General features: G+C 39.4%; 1 protein-coding gene across 1 annotated transcript; it reads left to right on the top strand.

Moving 5' to 3' along the window:
- The first annotated feature begins 415 nt into the window (after positions 1-415).
- Positions 416-22,380, top strand: CIP2A (cellular inhibitor of PP2A). Its single transcript, XM_057397323.1, has 20 exons — positions 416-625; positions 2,126-2,273; positions 2,481-2,593; positions 3,659-3,753; positions 4,374-4,470; positions 5,308-5,430; positions 5,581-5,726; positions 6,421-6,496; positions 7,956-8,183; positions 8,662-8,818; positions 9,444-9,585; positions 10,255-10,354; positions 11,571-11,689; positions 13,985-14,177; positions 15,975-16,049; positions 16,133-16,243; positions 16,989-17,185; positions 20,311-20,393; positions 20,913-21,052; positions 22,112-22,380. The coding sequence occupies exons 1-20, from the start codon at positions 524-526 to the stop codon at positions 22,280-22,282; spliced, it is 2,616 nt and encodes an 871-aa protein (XP_057253306.1). The 5' UTR covers positions 416-523; the 3' UTR covers positions 22,283-22,380.
- Positions 22,381-23,061: the final 681 nt, after the last annotated feature.

Genomic DNA, 23,061 nt, shown 5'->3' with positions numbered 1-23,061 from the left:
TGCTATCAATATGATGCTTAAAACCCCCTCACGTCTCTTATTTTGTGCATGACTCATGTTACCACACTGTTGGACAAGTGGGTAGTATTGAAGTGTCAGGGAATACCGCTGTTATCCTGTACTTGAAACAAACAAAATTAAAGCCAAAAGGCCACATTGAATCCCTGCCGTGAAGAATCAGCGACATCAAAATGGTCTGAAGTACTTCTGATGTTGATGAACTGTGGTAGATTGCAAGAGGGGCGGCCGTTCTACACGCCTGTCCGCATGAAGACGTTGGTTTATTCACCAGGCACTGTACACACGAGCATCCCTACCACAGTACAGAAGCTACCGCCATTACCTCTGGGCGGCGCTCCCCGTCTCCCCGGAAGCAAGATGGCAGACGCCGCGTCCTCCCGTCATGCCCCGCGGGCCCGGCGGCCTCGCCCATTCCGTGGGTGGTGCCATCAAAATGGCGGCGGCGGCGGGAAATACGAGTTGCGTTGGTCGCTTGCGCCGCTGAGAGCGGAGCTGAGGCGCCATGGATGCTTCAGGCTGCATGAAGTCCCTGCTCCTGGCAGCCACGCAGTATCGGGCTGCCAAGACGGCTCCCAACGCGGCGCTCCTGCAGCGGAGCCTGGAGGTGAGGGCGGTGCTGGTCGGGGGCCGCGGTTGGAGCGGACCGGCGGGGGGGGGGTGTGTGTGTGTGTGTGATGGTGCGGACGGGAGTATGGCGGTGGCTGTGGTGTCTCTTAGGTTATGGGGGCTGTTTCGCTCTTCTCGGCTCCCGGCCTCGCTGGTCGGCCGCAGCCCGGGCTCCGGAGCTGCCGGGGCCTTGGCCGGCTTGTGGCGGCCGCTGCCTGCGGGCGCCGGTGCTTAGCGTGTGGAGAAAGGGAAGCTCCGTGCCATTGTGAGGGGAGCTGGTGGCCGGGGGAGGCCGTCGGACAGAGGAGCCGGTTCGGTTTCTAGCAGTGTTCCTGGGCCGTTGCTGTGTTATTTTTTATAGCGTTTTGGAGTGGTTTTGTTTGTGTCAGGATGCTTACATGGGCATGAGCTAAGCGTATAGCAGGCCTAATGAGTGACTTTCCTCCCGCCATCCCCTGTTGCTGACTCCCGAGGATCATTTATTTTCACACCTTAAAAAACGAGTTTGAAGGATGTCTTGTATCCGGGGTTTGCTGGTTTAACGGAGCATGTGCTCAAAAGTGTTTGTTGCTCAGGGGAGACCTGTCCATTTCCCGGACCTCCAGGTAAAGCCTTGCATGCAACCTTGCAGTGGGCACGCTTGGTATGGTGAGACATTGGCACACTGACTGAGTTGCTTAATCTGCAAGGTATCTTTGTCAAATATAGACTTATTGGTTTAATTGCTAAAGCGCAACTGTAAGAGTTAGTGTTCAGCCTAGATTTCTTCTTTGTATCCGTTTAAGAGATTTACACATGGGATATGCAAGAACAATATTACTGTTATTATTATTATTATTATCAATTACCTGATGTGCAGGGATATAATTTTCAGCATCTTCTTATATAGGCTTCCTTGAACTGCTGTTTTTTTGTCTCGAGCACTGAGTGGTCCCAAAGCAGCACTGCCTGTTACTGCTTATCCTTCCTGCTGAGCAGCACCTTTGGGTTCCTGTCTGCATCATTAGAAAGCAGGTTGTTGGGCTGAGCTGAGGGCTGGTTACAAAATGTCTGCAATCTGTTTGGTTGTTCTTTCAAAACAAATAATCCCTGTATTCTATCTATGCTAAAACACGTGTAGGAAGAATAACCTGGCATTGATTCTGTTCAATGCGTGAAGATACACAGGTGTTGCTCTGCTACAGCTGTGAGATTGAAAAGGATGCTGTTACTATGAATGCTGTAAGCAAGCAAACAAAAGAAGCCCCAATGTGTTATGAATGATCTCAATGAAAACTTGCTATTTTCCAAAAGTAAAGGGAGCACATCCACAACAATGAAAGCCAGGTTTTTTTCGGACTTCTTCCCTCCTTCTTCGTTGTTCCGTTAGAGTGCGTTTACATTCTCAGCCTGGCAAATGGGGCAGAGTGTATTTAATACAGCTCTGTGTTTTGGCTTTTGTGTTAAATACTTTGTTGCAGTTGAGTAATTAAGGTTGGTTTTCTCCTTTCATTTCCAGGTTATCTCTGGACTGAAGCTTACACGATTGTTTGCTTCAAATCAGATTCTGCCAAGTGAATGTCTCAGTTGCCTAGTAGAACTCCTTGAGGATGCTAATATAAGCCCATCTCTAACCTTGTCTGTGGTTACTTTGCTGTCACAGCTAGGTAAGGTTTACCTCTCTCATTGGAGTGTTTGCTGGGCTTCAGTTTGGGCTCTCCAATGGCCTGGGCCTGTATGCATCAAGTTTCCCAATTACAAAATAGCTTCTGCTGCCTCTTGCTTGTTTCTGCTTAGCTTGGTAGCCAATGCACCTGTTGCTTTTGCTGTTAGATAGGTGATTTGTGTTGTTTTTAATAATTCTTAAATTCTAGCTTTAGACAATGAGACTAGAGAAACTCTTCAAGATACCTACAATCTGACCAGCGTGCTGGCAGGAGTGGTTCATCGAAGTTCTACTAGTCTTAGTGACCCAGTCTTATTACAGGTAATAAGAACTAATCCTTAATAATATTTGACTATAATTATGTAGAGTGCATTATACTGTATGCATATAAAAGCTCTTCTAAAGTGCTGTCTGAAATAATGTGTTGAGGGAGAGTTAATCTTAGCTGTGTGTTTTATTTGTTGTGTGAGGCTAGTATAACAGGATTATAATACTGCGTAGAGTTCTTTGTATTCTCTCTTTAATCCTGCTTGTGTTTCTCACCTGCTTAAATTAAAGGAAAACCAAAAACCAACAAACAAACGAAAACCAGCAACTGACCAAACAAAAGCTACCCTGTATTTTAAATTATTTCAAGAAATCACTGCTTGAGGGCTAGGAAGGTAACTTTCAGTTGAGGTATTTAGTTATTTCTCCTGATGTTCGTAACAAAAGCATGAACACTGATCATCTTTGTCATGTAATTGTGAAGGAATGAAAGAAGGTGTTCAAAGCCAGGTTGGATGGGGCCTTGAGCAAACTGATCTAGTTGAAGGTGTCCCCGCCTGTGGCGGGGGGTTAGAACTGGATGAACTTTAAGGTCCCTTCCAACCCAAGCCAGTCTACGATTCTCTATTATCTTAATGCAGTTATGGGCCCAAAGAATGCTGAAGGGAGGACTTTACTACTACTGGATCTGTTTGCAGTCTTTACAGCAAGCCTGTTTTCCTGTAAACATACTTTCTGTTAGAGGTTGCAAGGTACTTGTTGGATTTTGGTGTCACTTCTAGATCTTCCAATAGGGAAAAGCCCCTTTCTCACTGACAGAATGGAGAACTTGCTAATGAGGCAATGGGGAGAACTAAATGGATTAAAGGTAACTTCTCTGTCAAAATAAAATGGTATTAATCTGTTTGGGCTTTTACTGAGTGGATCGGTGTGGTAGGACATTACTCATTGTGCTTGCAGCAGTTTATGTAATTGTTATGTTAACATTAGAGAGTCTGAAAATTAATTTAGTGGTGGTGTCTTGTTATTTGTTCTTTCAGTTTCAGCTTTGTAACTTGTAACAGTCTTCAGTGATATGCTATAGGAAAGACATCTGTGAATATCTTTTTATTTCCTCAGAGTATTCAGTTGCTGCAGAAGCTAACCTACAATGTTCCTGTCTTTTCCGCTGGTGCCAACATTGATGAATTGATTTCATTTCTAACGCAGCATGTGTAAGCGTGTACTTGGTTGTCTTTTCTTATGGGAAATAGCTACGTTTCCAAACCTTTTTAAGGCCAGTAGCATATTACACTAACCTGGTCTCCAGAGTAAGATGTGGCTTTTTTGTTCTGAATTCTTTGAAAACCATGCTGTTACAGATTGCCAGCGGCAGTGATTATGAACCTTTGGGTGATTGAATATTAATTTGCCTCATAGGCCATCCCACACCTTTAGGAGCAGGGAGCTGACAAAGAGAAAAGCCAGAATAAAATTCATGCCTGTCATTAGGAGTAAACTTGTTAGATTAATACAAATTTTGTGCACATGTACTCATAAAAGGTCTAATGACTATTAAGCACGTGCAATAAATCATCTTTGATAGCATTGATCTTTGGTACTGGGGTTTGGGGTTTTTTTCAGATGTACTCCATTAAAAACTGCTCACGCTGTGGTGACTGCAGTTGGAGTTTTGCTTTGCTTAGTGGGATGGTATCTAATAAAAAAAACAAACAGAACCCCAAACCAAAACATCCTCCATACCCTCTGTCCCCCATGCTCCAACTTCTTGTAATTAAATTCTGGGTGCTTTAATGAAACCATACTTTCTTTTTTAAACTTCTGGACTTTGAAGTCAGCACACTGAAGATGAGTTAACGATACCGTGTTTGGGCCTCCTGGCAAATCTCTGTCGTCACAACTTGTCTATTCAAACTCGGATAAAATCTTTGGTAAGAGTTTCGCTTTTGTGGCGTGATCGTCTGGCTTGGGTGCAAAAGACTTGACTTCTTAGGCGCTATTTTTTTGTGGCAGTAATAACCCTGGCCTGCTTGTTCTGCAGTGCTGGTGTGTGATCCGCACATGTTTGAGTAAAAAACCAGTAGCTCAGGAAACTGGGTGTTCTGTTTCTTTCTCTACATTGCTGTGTTGTTGCACTAGTTTGTGTTATGCGTTGAGTGCCTGCAGCTGTTCTCTGCAAATGAAAGGTGAATTTAAAATTTGAGCATTCTTCCTTAGAAGAAATAAATGTTCTTAACATAGAAAGACTGTAGTTGGATTTTTTTTTTCCATAAGCTGGGTTGGTAATTCTGACCAAGAAAGGGATTTGCCTTTTAAAAGACATTAAAACACCACTGATCATGATAAGCAGAGATAATGAGCACTGCTCTCTGAGCAGAGGGGGGACAGGGCTCAATTTGCAGTGGTGATTTTCTATTGGAGATTTCAGTACAACTACTTAATTTCAGTAAAATTAAATTAAAATAATGTGGCATTTCTTCCTTGGATGGTTTTGTTGTTTTGCTTGGGTTTGGTTTTGGTTTGTTTTTTTGTTTGCTTATTTTCAGTATTGAAGTTCAAAAGATAATTTAGTCATTGACATCAACACCAGTATTGGGCAGTATAACGTTAAAACACATTTCATAGAGAACTGTTATGGTTCTAATATGTTTTTTGTATTGTTCATTATTTGCATGGCTTATTTGTAAGTATGTGCTATCTGCAAATTTGGTGGTTTTTATAGAACAGAATTAAGTTTGTAATGCCTGTGTTTCTCCTTCTTGCTTTAGAATAACGTGAAGAATTTTTATCGTACCTTAATAAGCTTCCTGGCCCATAGTAGTTTGACTATGGTTGTGTTTGCACTTTCACTATTATCAAGCCTTACTTTAAATGAAGAAGTAGGAGAAAAAGTAAGTAATGTTTTGAATCTGTTATATTCCCAATTTGTAGGTAAAGCTAATGCTCACTCTGGCCAAATAAACTTCTAATTCTATCTAGTTTTACTGAAAACCTAGGCAAAGTAAGTACGTACCCATAGATAACTTTCTTCTTCCTTTCAGCTCTTTCATGCTCGAAATATCCATCAGACGTTTCAGTTAATATTCAATATTGTTGTAAATGGAGATGGTACTTTAACAAGAAAATACTCTGTTGATCTATTCATGGATCTTCTGAAGAACCCTAAAGTTGCCGATTATCTTAGCAGGTATGGCTTCACTTCCTTAAAGTACAAGATACTTCTAAGTTCTTGTTCAGTTTCTTTGCTCTGTGCTATTTGTATTCTGAACCAAACACTGGAAAAAAAGTCCCTAGATGCTTTTTCAATGTTACTAGTTGATAATAATGGCTGTATATGAAACTGAAGGATTCTCGTGTTACTAGTTTCACATGCATGTGCCAATCAATGTATTTTTTTTTTAATTATCCCTTAAGGAATATTTAATAGTGTGTTCAGTAATTCTTTGTCTGGACAGTATTAGTGGTCAAATGACTTGGTGAATAGCTATTTTGCCTGTTACAGGTCTATATTATCTTGAAGTGGAATGGTATGGTTGAAGCTGTAATAATTTTACTGGAGGGTGTTAAAGCTGTAGAGAGCTTGACTAGTTTTGCAAATTCAGCTAGCAGATTTTTAAGTTACTGAATTTCAATCTAAATCTGATAGTAAAAATATCTGGAAAAATCTTGGCTTGTTTTAAGGAATTTTCTTTCATTCTTAAGTGTTTTTAAATCTATGTGTATTTTAAATAGAAGTTACATTATCAAAACTGTCACTGTAGTTTAAGTGTTTGGGAGTGAGAAGAGGAATAGGGCACTTGCATTCGTCACTTGGTACAAATGTCTGAGTGTAACAAAACTGCCTTTAATTTTTTTGCTTTCCTCCTCTATGCATGCTGTAGATATGAGCACTTTACCTCTTGCCTTGGTCAAGTATTAGATCTTCTTCATGGAAGGGATCCCAATTCATCATCTAAGGTATTTATACTTTTCCAATTTAAGGCTAAGAGGGTGCAACTCCTGATTGAGTTCCACTTCTGCCTACATAAGTAAGCTCCTTGTGTACAAGGATTGATAATGAAATATATTGACTTCAGGATTCCTAAATGACCTATAGTATACACCAGATTTCTATACTGTAGTTATTCACAAGGCTGTCAGGTTGGATTTGCAGTAGTTGGCTTTTTGCCAGTTGTGTCTGCTTTCAGGTAGCAGACCTAAAGGCAAAAAGCTAACATGAACACCTTTTGTGCTTTGGCTAGTAGGAAATCTTGGGATCTACCACAAATGCAGTGTGTACCTTACTTCACCGGCTAAAGCTTGAATTAATACTACTAGGACTCTTATCAGGGAACAGTGATGCTCACTTCCAAGACTTATTCATACATTCTCTCATATTAGTTGAACAAATTGATGCCACATTTGGTTAAACAGTTAACTGTTGTATTCAACTTTGACTCACTATCGCGTTCCATAAATGAAATATTGGCTATCTGTTGCTAAAGACTAAAATATTAAACGTTGTGAAAATATTTGGGCTAAATACATCTGTGAAACAACTCTTAAGCTTTTCCTATGAATGTGTTTCACATCATAGTAAATAATAAGTGATGAGGTTTCTATATATGTGATTTTCTTGTTGATTTAACAAGACATTGCCAAGGAGCCTTCCAGGGTGCTTTCCTCTTCATCCCCGAGTATGCACATAGAATCATAGAATAGTTAGGGTTGGAAAGGACCTTAAGATCATCCAGTTCCAACCCCCCTGCCATGGACAGGGACATCTCCCACTAAACCATGCCACCCAAGGCTCTGTCCAACCTGGCCTTGAACAGCGTCAGCGATGGAGCATTCACAGCTTCCCTGGGCAACTCATTCCAGTGCTTCACCACCCTAACAGGAAAGAATTTCTTCCTTATATCCAATCTAAACTTCCCCTGTTTAAGTTTGAACCCGTTACCCCTTGTCCTGTCACTACAGTCTCTAATGAATAGTCCCTCCCCAGCATACCTATAGACCCTCTTCAGATACTGGAAGGCTGCTATGAGGTCTCCACGCAGCCTTCTCTTCTCCAGGCTGAACAGCCCCAACTTTCTGTGCATTTGTTCATGTTTTAGAGTATTTTCACTTCCATAGTTATCTTCATTCTGAATGTATATGCATTTCTACTGCTTACTGGATACCCAGCAGTCATGCCTTTTAAAACGAAGGGAAAGCAATACCCTGAATGCTGTCACAAGCCTTCACCAGTCTAATGAGCTGTGTTTTGTTGCTGACTTGTCTTTAAGAGAAGGTGACTGTTCTTCAGGTAACTTTTAATGTGCTAAAAGGAGTTGCGTAGAATTAGTATATCTTTCTAGGCCTGTGCTATGGGAATTGCAATTTCTGTGTAAGTACTTGATTTAAAAGCGTTTGAACTCTCATTCACTTCACACAGATCTTAGAGCTCCTGCTTGCCTTCTGTTCCGTGATAGAACTGCGTCATATCCTGCGGCAGGCAATACTGGAACCATCTGGCTTGCCAGTCTCTGGAAATACCAGATTTGTGACTCGCTCAAAGACTTTTGAACCATCTGTTGCATTGGTGCACTTGTCAAACCAGCCATTGGAAGGCTTTGAAGACTCTTCTGTTCTAGCATTGCAACTATTCAAAGAGATTTTCGAGGTACCAAGACTGATAATTGAGTTTAAAGAGCTTGTTAGCAGCTATATTTTTAATTGATTTTTAAGCAACTGTTAGCATTTTACTTGAAAAATAGCATGTAAAAAAATATCCTAAATAAGATTCTTCCTGTTCTAGAATTCCATACTTGGTAAAACAACTTTTCTTTTACAGGCATGCTGTAGTTTAGAAATATGCCAGTGTTGAAAATTAAGTGGACAATGCAGTAGTTTGTGAAGTCATGAGGAAGATGCTAGCAAAGCTGTCAAACAGTTGCTTACTAAGGCTTGAAGCAGTGTGGAAGTTTCCGCTGTTTCTCACTGAAATCCCTCCTCAAGTATATTACTGATCTGCGATCATCTTATACCTGAAATAGCAAGAGGCTGGGAAAGCAAGAAGGCAGCCTGATGAAGGGGGTAGAGGAGGCTTGGCTTCCTTGCTTTGTAGTTTCAAAAAGTGCCATAAAATTTCTTTATTACAGGATGTTATTAATAGTGGGAACAGTGCCTCAGCCGAGCATTTTGTGGATCTTTTGCTGCCTGTTCTTCTTGATCATCTTCAGATGCCAGAACAGATTGTGGATGAGCTATTAGTGAAGAAGTGTGAAAGAATGGCCAAGGCTATTAATGTCCTGACAAATATCCTTTTTGTGTGCCTATTGGCTGTTAATTTATTCCTGCACCATAATCTGCTCTAAGATACTAGACAAAATGTCTATCTTGGGTGACTTTAATATCTTTTAATGACAATAACTGCCCTAATTTTACTTAGGACTGTCATCTTGAAAGACCTTAAGTAGCTTTCTAATTGCTAAGAAATTATTTTGTAATATACTGGTGCAGGATGAAATTTAGATCAGTGAAATAAGGAAAAATGATGTGAAATGACACAATTTTGCACTCCTCTTGGAGTCCTTGGTGTCACCTAGTAAGGTGAACATGACTGCATCTAATCTGAGTTGTGTGAAGAAATCTCTGCTAGTTCACTCCTAGATAACCTGTTGTCGTTTTGGGAACTGATTGCTGACTGCTTTTTGCTCATCTTTATGCCACTCATTTTACTGTTGTTTCCCTTAGCTGTTTGGGTCCAAGTGAGTGTTTTTAATTGACAGGTGGAGCTTACTTGGTTTGTCAGTTACCCAGTGGTTTATGTAGTTGGGTTATAAAAGCACTTTTGGAGGCTTTTGTGTCCTCTTTTTTATTAGGAAATATTGTCCTTTTGTGCCAATACCTAAGCATGAAATTTGTTCTTAACTCAGCCTACTGCTCTGTAGAGATGACATACTGAAAATGCATGCCTCGGAGGTACTGACTGCCAGCCAATGCACGTCTGTAATAGAACACCAGTTTACCTATAGTGGGATCGATACTGGTTTTGGGACAAAAGTAGGGGACTCTAAAATGTGGTGAGCATACAAATTTATATAAAATCTAACCTGCTAAGACTCTGTGATACTGTTTCAATGGACAGTATATTGTAGTTAGAGATACAATTTAAATGCATGTAAATCAGTACTGTTTTAAAATCCAATTTAGGATTTTTGCGGCAATAGAAATTAACGTTGCTGGTCAGTTTAATAGTTAAAAACTAATTTAAACATTCAGATATTGGTCTTTGGCGTGAGCTGGGGATCCACTTTTGTGGAACAAGACCTTAGGCCTCATGCAGTAGTTCTAAGATGAAGCTTACCAGAATTGCTTAATGCACCTAAGTTTTCATTTTGATTTTATGCAATATGGAATACACGTTCTTTCAGCTCAGTGTCATTAACCTCAATGTCAATATAACCAAAACTTATATGGCCAAAAATCAGAGAAATATAATTGGACCTACTATTAAACCCGTCTCAGTTTCAACTTGAAAGTGGTTTTTTTTTGGTCTTCACTGTTGCTAGCTTTGGCATGCTGGAGAAGCTCAGCAGCAGGTCAAAGGATTTCTCTTGATGATGGCATTGTTGCCTTGATAGACATACTTAATTTCTTTGTGAAGGTATTTATTTATCAGTGCTGATTTGACAGATCTCTCTCTTTCCCTCCTTCTTTCCCCTTTGCTTTTCCATTTGTATGTTTAAAAGCAAACTTGCTGCTGAAATTATTTTGAAAACACTTGACCTTATGAGCAGACTGAAACAGGATGTACCTGGTATGGAAGTCAGCTTCTACAAAATTTTGCAGGTATTTTGCAGTTTTAAAGTGTCACATGAAATGTATCTGTGAAGGGAAGCGTCAGTGCAGTGCTAGTTCTAGTTCTGTATGCTTATCTCTGAAGTGGTAAAACTTCAAGGACAATACAGTCCCCTGGGCACCTTTCTTAAAGGTTGTTTTGTTGTTAATTCTTCTAAAATAAGAGCAGTTGGCTTTTTACTGCAATTATTTATTTCAGTAATGCACATTTAATCATACTTCAGCTGCCTGGTAAGAATTATCCTTTTAAGTCTGCATTAAGACTGCAGTTTAAAGGTAGCAAACTAGGAAAAAAGCTATCACAACCATGTCATTATTCCTGTGGTTGGTTATTATTAAATGTACACATCTAATTTGTGTCTTTGCCTGGTCAAAACAGTTCTTGGTAACTATTTGTCAGATGGTATCTTAACAATTCACTTTGTAGATGGAAAAGTAATCGAGACGGTCAAACACTTCATGCTAGTTTTTCCTGTCAAGAATGGAAATTAAGTAATTTAATGGGTAACAATGGGAGTTTCAGTTCTCAGGAAATACTTATGAAACTTAAGCTTTGTGGTGGAAATCACTTGAAAACTTGAAGGGATTAGTCTCTTTACCTGTTGCATCAGCTTTAATGGGAAAACATGTTCCTAAATACTCTGAAGTGTAAGCTATTTTTAAAGTCGCTTCTCTTCCATAACTTCAGGCTCAGAAACTTAGAAGGGCAAACTTTAAGAAGGTAGCTTAAGTTTTGAATATAACTTTTCTGTGCTAATGGGCTGTGGGAACTGCAAGCTGTCCTGTTCCTGCTATGTGAATAACTGAAGAAGAATTGCTGATAGTGCACCTGGGTCTTGAGCAAGCCAGGGAGTGTTTGTGTGTATGGGTGCAAGGTCAGGCTCAGAAGCAGCCTGGGGAGTTTATAGAATGGAATTTATAGTGACTGAAGACAGTCGCTGTGACTGATGTTGTCTCTGTTTGGCTTCATAGCTCAGACCCGTATCTGTATACTATATATTGCCATGCTGTACCAAATAAAGACAAACAGAACACAAACTGAACTGGAACTAGTTGTGGAAGCTCTGCGTGCGTGTTTGTATGTGTGTTTAGCCTCATTCTCTACAGATGCCTCAATAGGCCTTGATACTGTGATGTCTGGGTGGTTTTGGGATTTTTTGTTGTTGACTGTTATATCTTGTTTTGACCACAGCAGTTTCTTTTTTAGGATCCACGCTTGATTACACCTTTGACGTTTGCTTTAACATCAGACCGCAGAGAGCAAGTCCAAGTGGGACTTGGAATATTGTTTGAGGCTGCACCCTTACCAGGTTTTCCTGCCATAGTGTAAGTTTCTTTTTATGACAGACTGGTAGGATTTGACATTTTTATGGGGTTAGTGATATTGATGTTTCTTGGCATGTTACTTGTCTTTATATGTAGTGAAGAAACTAGTGATCTCGGAGGGCAGAAGGGAAGAAATAGTTCAAATGCTGATGATGTTCAATTAACATGGATCCTAGAGAGAATAATGGTGTCTGACTTCTGTCCCTCAGAGTTTACTTGCTTGTAGTCCGTGCTTGGAACTTTCTACTTGGAGTGCGTCTAACATTCTGACTGTCAGATTGCTCTTTCTGCTGAACTTTGACAGGCATGTCACTCTTCAGTTCCTAAAGCTTTGTTTACTCTTTGTGTAGTAACTTCCAAGAAAGAACAGTCTAGGATAAGACACATGCAGATCAGGTAGTATTTAAGGTGGTCTAAATAGGGGGAAAAAATACTGAGAAACTCTATTTGATGGAGTCTCTCTTTGCAATCTCAAAAACCAATCTGAAACTTCTTCCCTTTTTGTTAGTCCAGCATTTAAAACAAAAAAGTAAAATAAAATAGGGATTTCTCGAAAGGACTTCCAGATCAGATTTCTTTTTGGCATTTCAGCTACTTTTTCGAGTGAAAGGTTTGTAATATAACTAAATTATCTTGGAATCGTGACTGTATTACTGCTTATATTGGAGAAAAAGAAGGTGACCTAACCTGATCATGGTGATTTGCCTCATTGTGGTTTTTTGGTTGTTTTTGAGAAAGCTTGTAAAGATAGTGGCGTTACAGGAACTTAAAAAACCCTGCTCTGCTCAGCCCAAGTGGGATCGCATCCGGAGTAGTGTGTCCAGATCTGGGCTCCCCAGTATTTGAGAGATACAGTCATACAGGGTGAGTCTAGTGAAGGGCCACTAAGATGTTGGAGGGATGAGCATATATTATTCAAGGTGAGAGTGCCGAGATTGGTTTTGAGGCGGCTTGGGGAGTATCTTATCAGTGTGTATAAATGTATGATGGAATGGAACGGAACAAAGAAGATGGAGCCAGAGCCTTTTCAGTGTGTCCATTGACAGGACAGGAGGTAGGCACAAACTGAAATACAAGGAAAAACAACTTTTAAATTTCTTTAGAAGGGCAGGGGGGAGGACACAATGAAACCAAAAAAATCCCAACAACTTTTACTGTAAGGGGAGTCAAACACTGGAAAAGGTTGTCCAGAGAAGTTATAGATATACTGACACAGTTATAGATATATTGATACAGTCAAAACTACTGGACATAGTCCTGCGCTACCTGCTTAGAGCAGGAGAGCTACGAGATGATCTGTAGAGGTCCCTTTCAATCTCAACCATTCTATTATCACATGGTTTTATGGATACAGGAAACATTTTTATAAAGGCCAGTAACAAATAGTCTGGCTGGAAGAATGAAGGATCCGTACAATACAATATGCCTGGAGTCACACAATGGAATAGCCAAATAACATGTCTATAAACGGAAGTTAAAAATAGGCTTTGTTCACTTACAAAGCAATTGAGACAGCACTTCACTGAAGTGGCTGGGATGACTTAGTAAGGAATTTATTAGTAGCAAAAGGTTTTTGACCGGTGCTTCAAAAATCAGCTCTTTTGATTTCTCTCCAATTTGAAACATGTCACGAGTAGCTGCCTCTAAAATACCAACCACGAGTTATGTGCATACACTGGAATACACTTAATGTAATTACTTCTGTCTAAGCTTTTGTGTTCTGTTCCCTGTACGGATTTTAACTGATGGCACTTTCTATTTAAATGTTTACATTTTTGCTAAAGTTTCCAAAATAAAATGTGCTGTACTCAATATCATATTGTAAAATAGCATCAGAGATAAGGAAAAACTATGATTTATCGGTAGCACTCTGCCTTTTCATGATTTGATCTTATTTTTGTGCCTAATAAGAGTTCTTGCCCTTCTCAATCTTCCTACTTACAAACAGTGGCCTAGTTAAGTTGAATAATGATATGTGAAATAACCTGTTTCTCAGGCTAATAGAGACAGGTGATCTCTTCTGCTCAAGAAGAGCTAAACACCATGCCCTTTCTGGCAGGGTACTGCATTTGTTTCTAAAGGTTACCTATGACAGGCTTTAATTTTTCTCTGCCTTACGTAGAAACAGTTTGGACATGTGTCTAATACCACATCGTAATGTGTGGTAATGCAAATGTGACTGTTGTGTAATCTCTTTTCAATGAAAGAGAAGGTAGGTTATGAAATGGTTCTCATCTTCAGTCCTTGCAATATTTGTAGCAGCTTGTTTCATTAATAGTCTTGGTGTTTATACAGGCTTGGTGAAAGCATTGCAGCAAATAATGCTTACAGAAAACAAGAAGCGGAGCATGCATCAAAAAGAATCCAGCTGCTTTCACCCGTGACCAGCGTTACTTCGGTGAGGTGTTCTTCATCCTGTCTCTCAAGTGATGAATCCACAACTTCAAATATTCAGGAATTAATACAAAAACTTCATTCTGGACTTGAGGTTAGTAGAATTGATATACCCTTTTTTAAATACTTGACACTTTTTACTGGGGGAACAGCGCAGACATCTGAGTGTTAGGCTGTAGCGCACGTATCAGTTGAGTCCAGTTTAGATTCCTGCCTGTTTGGAATGTGCTCCTTTTACTGAGCTCCTGAGCAGAATTCACTGATGATTTTTTGTGGTACATCAGAAGTAGTAGGGGCTCCTTATTGAGATCTCTTTCTCCAATAGGCTTACCCATGTGCTTCTTAGCTGTCAGATGTGGAGGCAGGTGTCGGATACAGTTGCAGCTGCCAAGGCTTGCTGCAACGCATGCAGGGAGCCTCTTCTTCCCACTTCCTAAGAAATAGCCTGTGATGAGAAAGAGATGATATGCTGCTTTAGAAGAGTATGGAGCATCTCTTCTATGCCTGAACACGGACACGAACATTTTCCTTCTTTCCTGTAGCTGACTCTTTAATGTTTCCAGTTAAATTTTTTGTGGCCTTCTTGGAAATGCACTATTATTACTTCAGAAAAAAGCTTTCTCTTCCCTCTGCAGCAACATGCATGGTGAATGAGGCACCAAAACAAGCCCCACATACAGTGTGCTGCTTTGCAGGCCGTGCTGTCAGATACTGAATGTATTTCCTCTTTCTCTTTTCTGAACAAAACAAGTTAGCAGCTTTGTAGCTACTTTAGACTGAGTGATGGATTGTTGCTTCTCTTTTCTTTTGGCTTAAAAGAACAGTATGCAGATGGGGAAAATGAACAACAGAAAGTGCCTGATAATGGCTTGATATTTGTATTAGTGGCATTGCCTCCAGCCTTAGCTTTGCAACTATCTTCTGTCTTATAATTGGTAAGAACGAAACTCAGCAATCTATTGATTCTAGTCAGAATCAGAATTAGAATAATAGTGAAAAAGATTAAGTGAGTCTTGGTTAGCTTACTTTGTACTCTGACACTGAATGCTCTCATTGATCATCCTTTTCAGGATAGCACATGACAGCCTGTAGGTACATTGCTGTGTATACATTAATGTCAGTTAAAGCAGCTGTGGGTGCCTGGCAGCACTAGTACAGCAGCTTCCAGGTGTGACAGGTTGTAAAGCTGCTTCAGTTTCTTTTAGAGGAGAAAGTTGTTGCTGAATTGTTGGGTGAATCTTTTCTTAAACCTTCTAATTAGTAGAACTTTCCTTTAAAAATCAGTATACACATTCACTTGAAATATGCACTGCTTCATCTCTGTGTGTTGTGTGAAGCTCAAATGTGTGAAAGAATGTAATTGAGAAGACTTTTAATAGTATTACTGTACAGAGTGAGGGGAGTGAAGGGAACTCACAGAAGCTTTTCTTAGAGTAGTAGTATCTAAAAGGACATAGAGATCACAAGTTTGCAAGCAGGCAAAGACACTACTTGTTTCCTACTTGAGGGCAGGAAAATGAGCTGAGAACTGGAGCTGCACGGGGCCTACTGTTAGTGTGCAAGAATCGTACTTTCTTGGTCAAGATAGTGCGAAGATAGTACCTTCTCAGTAGGTGTTTATTGTAAGAACCGCTGATGTAGCTTGCATTTGGTTATGCGTAAGCATGAGCATCTGCTCAAAACTGGTGTTATAGTAGCACTGCCTAAGAAAAAATATCTTGAAATCACCAAGTTGCTTTTTCACTTGACTTTGGGCGTATATTTTAATAAACACTTAAGACTTCTGTCATGTATGGTTAATTTCCTCTAGTAAGTGGGTAAACTTAGTTCTGTTCTGTTCTCAGAATGACTTTTCTCAGCATTTTCTGATAATCTGTATGTATTTCCACAGATGAAGGAGTCGTTCACTGATCTGAGGATATCTGACATAATGGATGTCTATGAGCAGAAGCTGTCTGCGTTAGCAGTGAGTACAGCCTGATGTGTATGGGTACATTGCTGTCTGTACATTCGGAAAACGTTAATGAAAAATGTTCTTCCTATGTACAGTCTAAAGAAACTAGGCTGCAAGACCTTTTGGAAGCAAAGGCAGTAGCTCAGGCTCAGACTGAGAGGCTGATGACTCAGTACCGATGTCAAAGAGCCCAGGCTGAGTCCGAGGTAAGTAGCATGCGACTTCCTTCTGGGACTCTGAGGTGGGACTGAGTAATAACTGTCTGGGTAGCTCTAATTGTGATCGCATGAATGGAAACTCTACAATGCTTAGTGTAGCTATGCTTGGAAGTTAAGGCAATCTTCATTTTTATTATGAACATCCCGTTTTCCTCTGGATTTTTCTTTGGAACAATTTTCTTTAATGTCCGTTTCCTTATAGGAAGGCAACAAAACTAACCTATTGTCCCGAGTATTATTCCTTAAGCATTAGCGTTAATTTAATAGTAGTAATCTTGAAAATGAGTATGGCCATGTACTAGAATTCGATGTAGAGTTTGCTGGTATACGAATAACTGTTTCTTGTTTGTGCCTTTTCATCACTTATCTGAGATGAACTTTCAAATAAAGCTTGCTTCCATGGAATATGTGTTTGAGGTGTGCATTGAAAACTTGGAATAATTTCTATTATTTAAAGGTTATAATAGAGATTGGACTGCAGATTGCTGAATATGAAGCATCATCTTCTACTTTCTTCCCTTTCTGCTCACACTATCTATAAAGGAAGCCAAAGAAAATCAGTGAGCAAATTAGCTTTTAAATAATAAGTGAGAGAAATAATTAATGTAGCTGATGGCATTTTAGTGTTAGATCTATGGTCTCAGATATGCCTAGTACAGAGTGACTTGTGAAACAGAATAGTTTGTAACTGTGGGGCTTTTTTTTGTTGGTGGGGTGTCCTTTCCACTTGAAGGCGAGAACTCTTGCTGCAATGTTGAAGGAGGCAGAACGAAAAAATGAAGAACTCGGTGATTTGCTGCAAGCTCAGCGGACCGAATCTGAAAGAGCCCAGACTGATATAGAACAGCTTTTCCAACACAACAGGAAGTTACAAACAGTTGCAGAAGAATATGAAACACTGAAAAAATCCTCTGCTGATCATCTTCAGAGGTAAGGCATGTAAGATCTCTAAGCAAATACTTGGTACTCAAAGGGTGAGGAAGCCCTTTACTGGGCTAAACACATTAGAAGGGCAAAGTACATGCTACTTAATGTTGTTTGGTGAAACATTCATTAGTTTTTCTTCTATATGCTTATCAATGAGACTAACTTGAGGCATTCAAGAAGTTACTATGTTAAATGGAATGAGAACCAAAGTTTAAGGTCCAGTTCAGGAAATAGCGTGACTTTTGTATAAAAGGGAGCATTGTTCTCTAAGAAACAAAATTAACAATGCTTAGTTTCTGTTAGTATTACACCATACTGTTGATGTCTTTCTTTGCCCTTATGCTGTCTTGACTACATGCTGTAAGTAGTCTGGAGAAGCAGCCAATAACAGTATGTCTGCATAAGGTAGAAGCTTGCATCTTTGATCACTTCTGTAGCAAATTTGATTGAACTTGGGTAAAAGTGAGGTAGAGAGGAAGGAGGCACCTTGTGTGTCCAAATTATTTATAAGCATAATTTCTTCAGGATTTTAAGCTGAAAAAAGACATGTGAAACACACAAAGTATCTAAAGATAAAAACTATTTATGAAAAGAGAGTGTGCTTTGGAAGAATAAAGGCTCAAAAGAGCTTTGGCTTTACAACTCACATGAGCCTGTCTCGTCACTAGGTGTCAGCAAGGCAAAGCAGCTGGTGAAATTGTCAGCAAGTTTCTTGCTTAGTAATGGGAGCAGCCATTATGTTTGACAGTTTTGAAGGTATATTGCTGCCAATAAGGGAGCCACTGAGGGAGGAAAAATGTATACAACTTTTGTCCATTATGGGGTGTCTTGAATAACTATCTGGTATGGCTGCTGTGGAAGTATCTCCTTCTTTGCTTGAACTGTATGCAGTCATACTCTGCAGACGTGTGCTTGACTGATTAATGTGAAATAAACCAGCCTCAATTTGGTATCTGACAGTTTTACGTTCTCCAAAGCAGGCATAAAATAACTTTCTGATCTTACAATGTGTTTATAAAGCAAAGATTTATGTTCTAAACAATCTGCACACTTTAAATATGCTGTTCCTTAAAACAAAGTGGATAACTGACATCAGGGGAGAAAATTTTCCTCTTGGTAGGAAAATGGGAAAACATTTGCTTAGAGCATGAGATCTACCTCATAAACTTGTATTAAAGGCATTCTGTATTTTTACAGTGTGTTCAGTTTTGATATCGCAAGACAACGGTCACAGACTTGACTCAAAAAGTCCTTTAGAAAGATGACTGCAAATAATTTATAGCAGTTTATGTTAGTCAGAGTTCTAAAGGCATCGGTATGTTTTGTCTGTTCTTAAGACTTTTCTGCTGGAGGAAAGTTGCTTCCTGATCCTTAATATTTAAGGATATGTAAGAGATCCAGTGTTGCTTGGCTTGTTGGGTTGGGGTATTTTAATTCCTCCAAGTATGTACATTAAAAAAAAAAACAAAATAAAAACAACATCCCAACTGCCACCAAAAAACCCTCAACTGCCACCACCCCCCCAAAACACCTTGCTTTTAGTTTGAGTGGGATGGTTGCACAGATGTTATCAAGTATTTTTATTTAATGAACTGTTATATTAAAGTAAAAGCTCTTGGAAAGCACTGAAACTCTTCAACCATAGCCCCCTAATTCATTTGTACATATGAAACCACTGAATGACAGCATAAAGACTTACAGATTATATGCTATTCACTAAATAAACAGAAGCAATGAAGAAATTAAATGAATCACTCTAGCAGCAGAATGATAGGTAAGTCAAATTTGCTCTTTTTAAAGCAAATTAAACAGTAAAACTAAGTAGCATTTTATCTCAATTTTTCAATTGAGCTTTAAGTAACGTCTGAGAAGTGGAGTTGGGGAAGCAAAAGATAATTCAGGGTTGGTTTTATATGTGTATTTTAGATGAATACACATGGTAGTGACTTTGGTTAATTTTGTTTGCTCCTGTATTGGGGTTGGGGAGGAATACCCAATATGCTGATAGGCAGGCTTCGTATTCAGTTGAGAAAGAAAATGCTGTTCTTGGCTTTCCTTTTAAAGTTCATTTCATCCTTCCAGGCTTTTGCCTTGTCACTAATCAGAGCAATCCAAATCACTGCCTTGAGTTCTGATCCATTTGGAAATATTTTCATACGGATACCTGAGTTTGCTACTGAATAAATTTGGACACTTAATTTCAGTGGTGCAATATCCAGCTCAGTGTAATTGGGAAGATATTCAGGTGACAGCTGCTCCTTTTTAAAGGCAGGCTGGGGGAGCAGTTGTTGTAGAGATACTCTTGAACTGTCATGGATAAAATGTAGACCATGGAAATTAACTCTGTACCTCTCTTGCTGCAGGCTGCAGCCTAGAAACTGGTAGATAGGAAGTGGATGAACAAGTCAGCAAGAGTGACAGCAGATGTCATCTAGGCAAAGCAAGGGGCAGATAGAGTATGCCTTAGAAATTAGGCCAACTAGTAATGGAAAAGGTAGATTAGCTTCACAAGTGACAACTGTAATGCTGATAGATGACAGTACCTTTATATTAAATTATTGTGGAAACTAAGTATTCTCCTATGTAATGAAGACTGAAATAGCCGTGTACGTGGATTTTGGCGATATGAAATCGTTGGGTTTACCTAGTGTTCTGTGACAATCTGGAATATAGTATTGGAAAATCTTTATACATAGATGTGCTTGCATGAAGCAGGCTTTATTAATGGTATTGTTGACTCAGGAGCATACTAAGGTAAAACCTCAGCATCCTTAATCACCAGTGGCAGTGAATTTTGACTTTGCTTGAATGATAATTTCAGTTCTGCCATTGTATTTTGGATGCTTTGTGGCTGTAGTCAAAAGCAACAGTTGCGGTATTTAAGCTCCAGACAGTAACTTTTTCAGTGGTTTCTACTGTGTCTCCCTGATCAGAGAAAGGAAATGACTGTTCCATGGGGGGAGAGGAAGTAAAATCTGTCTGTGCTCACACTCTGCAAATTCATAGGTTTGATTTGAAGCTCTTGACAGGAATTGGAAATGATACAAAAATCATTCTAGCTTCTTAGGATAGAGAAATGGTGGCAGATCTCCTTTTAATCATTAAAGTTTATTTCTCTGCAATTTTAGGATTGCTGCACAGTTGATAGAAAGCGAAGATCACAGAAAAGAATTACAGCAACAGCTACAGGAGAGAGATGGCAAAATAGCGAGTAAGTCACTTACCTAAACGTCACGGAGCCTAGAGAGCTAACTGGATTAACTGGATGATGTTGTTATGGGTTCTGGGTAAGAAGCTATGTCTTACTAAGTAACTTGTAAATCTTAGTTAGCCAGGGATAGCCAATTTAACAGTTGACTGAAATGAATACAGATTCATCTTGTTTAGGAAGGATACATAAACTTGATTTCCTAGACTACATGGAATTCACTGAATGCCTGCGCAGCATCATATTTCCCTTCGGGATCTTTTTACAGCATGTCCATTGAAACTGTTTTCTGCAGGGACTGCAAATTTTACAAGAGCTTAATTTAACTCTTCTGCAAGTATGACTGGAAGCAGTTACTACAGATTAGCAGTAGGTGGCACTACTCAGTAATTCAATTATTAGCAGCTGTGTTGAATCAAAAGAAAACAGGAGAAACAAGCCCCAGAACCTTGTTTCCCAGGCAATGCAGTGTATCTTTTGTAAGTTTGGCAGCCCATCTTTTAATGTGTTCGTTTTCTTAAGCTTTGCAACAGAAAATAAAAGTTCTGGAAGAAAAACTGAAAGCACATCAGAAAGAAAAAAAAGATATGGAACAAACTATAGATATCCTTAGGAAGGAATTAAGTAAAACAGAGCAAGCAAGGAAAGAGCTGAGTATCAAGGTAAGGCATTACTTGCACCTGCATTCTAGAGACCAGAATTCTAGATATCTATTTAACTGTTAGAATTGGTAAACCTGTATTTTGGTGGTAAAGTAGCTAAAGAAAGAGCAGGAAGACAGTCTCTCCACTTTAATTTTATACCTTTTGAGTTGTTGAGCTTGAATTTAAGAGAAGTCAGGATCAGGTTCTAATGGGCTATATAAGGCATGGTGTGTGACTACAGAATATGTTTGGAAGGAAGGAAAAAACCCCAAAGCAAACCTGTAGAACAGTATTAAGAGAAGGTACCGCACTCCTCTTTAATAGTTTTGACTGCTGTAAAATGTGGATTAGCTTACTTTTTCCCCTTGCTTGCATCCTGAATTAAGGTGCATGTGCTACATATGTGCACACCAAAATGCATCTGATGTTTTTTGGTCTTTGAAATTTTAATAACTGATTTTGTCTCTAAGAAAAATCCTGTCCTTTTTCAAAACAGAGACCTGTTTGGCTATACCAAGTTAACAAAATAGTATTTAAAAAAGGCAAAACTAAATCCCTCAAACTTCAGTGCAGCCTCTATGTCCTTGCCTGTAGGTAAGGCTCCCTGTAAACTCGCAAGGCAGCAATTCATTTTCATGCAAACTGATCAGCAAATGCAAAGTGTGCAGTCTGGCAAACATATTTGCTGTATTTCCGTTCCCTGGAAGCAAAGCCTAATCTCTGCAGGCAGTATTATCCAGCATATAGCAAATATTTCCCTTGTTCTTGGTAAATATTTGCTGGTGTGGGGCTTGAAATGACATGTGGATGGCTTAACTGTGAACACTTGTGCTGCTGAAACAGGACAATGATATGGGAATTGGTGGTTTCCCGTGGTATCATTGTGTGGCAGTTGCTGCAATCATTCATGTGCATCAAATATATAGCTGAGAGATTGCCAAAAGGAGCTTGTAAGTTTAAAACTACTTTTTAATTTACTTGCTTAAACTGACCACCAAGCCACTCAGCTCACACTGCATTATGCGTGCTTAGCAGTTGGTAATGGAGGAAATGATAACATTTTGTTTGCTTCTGCAGGCATCTTCTCTGGAAGTTCAAAAATCCCAGTTGGAAGGACGCTTGGAAGAAAAAGAAGCACTTGTAAAACTACAGAAGGAAGAATTGAACAAACATTCCAACATGATTGCAATGATTCACAGTCTAAGTGGTGGCAAGTTAAGTGCAGAAACAGTGAACCTCAGTTTATAGGGCTTTGTTTTTAAGACTTTAGTATTTTATACATATGTGCGAGTATATGTAAAGATGTTTAAACCTGAGGAGAGCACACTGTCTGACTTGAAAAAAAGAACCAAGCAAAAACCAGCTTTAGTATCAGTTAAAAAGAAAAAGTAGTAACTGTGGAAGCTTTGATCTGAAAAAAATGAGCTATTGTGTAGCAAATAGTTCTTGTGATGGTCTTCATAGAACTATGATCACCTGTATTGGGAGCTGCATGCACCTTTTGCTGGTGACTGTTTTTAAGTATATATAGGGAAATGAAAGCAAAATAGGAGTCACTACCAACTTTTCTACCTGTATATTCTTGTATTGGCTGCCTGGCAAGGAGAATGGTTCACAGGTTAAGCACTTCTATAACCTTATTTCAACTCTTCTGAATATCATATTTCAACTCGTCTGAGTATCATTATTTGTGCAGTGTTGCTTTCTAACGTTTAAGATAGAAACATAAAAATAAAATGGATTTTTTTTTTCAATTAGAATATGTTATGTTGAAAGCTGTATTTATCAGCGTATTGGTGCAAGTGCTTCATGCAGTAAATATAGAATCATAGAATAGTTCAGGTTGGAAAGGACTTTAAGGTCATCCAGTTTCAACCCCCCTGCCATGGGCAGGGACACCTCACACTAAACCAAGTCACCCAAGGCTCTTTCCAACCTGGCCTTGAGCACTGCCAGGGATGGAGCATTCACAACCTCCCTGGGCAACCCATTCCAGTGCCTCACCACCCTCACAGTAAAGAACTTCC

This window comes from Pezoporus wallicus, unplaced genomic scaffold (assembly GCF_028554395.1).
Source record: "Pezoporus wallicus isolate ANWC-B61680 ecotype Strahan unplaced genomic scaffold, APGP_CSIRO_Pwel_v1 contig_8721, whole genome shotgun sequence".
Classification (NCBI taxonomy): domain Eukaryota; kingdom Metazoa; phylum Chordata; class Aves; order Psittaciformes; family Psittacidae; genus Pezoporus; species Pezoporus wallicus.
Note: the sequence above shows the minus strand (reverse complement) of the source record. Positions and strands in the feature narration are given on the sequence as shown.

Bases quoted from the DNA above. Each gene is read 5' to 3' on its own strand.
- CIP2A (XM_057397323.1), top strand. From the start codon at position 524: ATGGATGCTTCAGGCTGCATGAAGTCCCTGCTCCTGGCAGCCACGCAG. The intron at 8,184-8,661 runs GTACCAAGACTG...TCTTTATTACAG, and splicing joins TATTCAAAGAGATTTTCGAG to GATGTTATTAATAGTGGGAA. The intron at 8,819-9,443 runs ATATCCTTTTTG...AACTCAGCCTAC, and splicing joins GGCTATTAATGTCCTGACAA to TGCTCTGTAGAGATGACATA.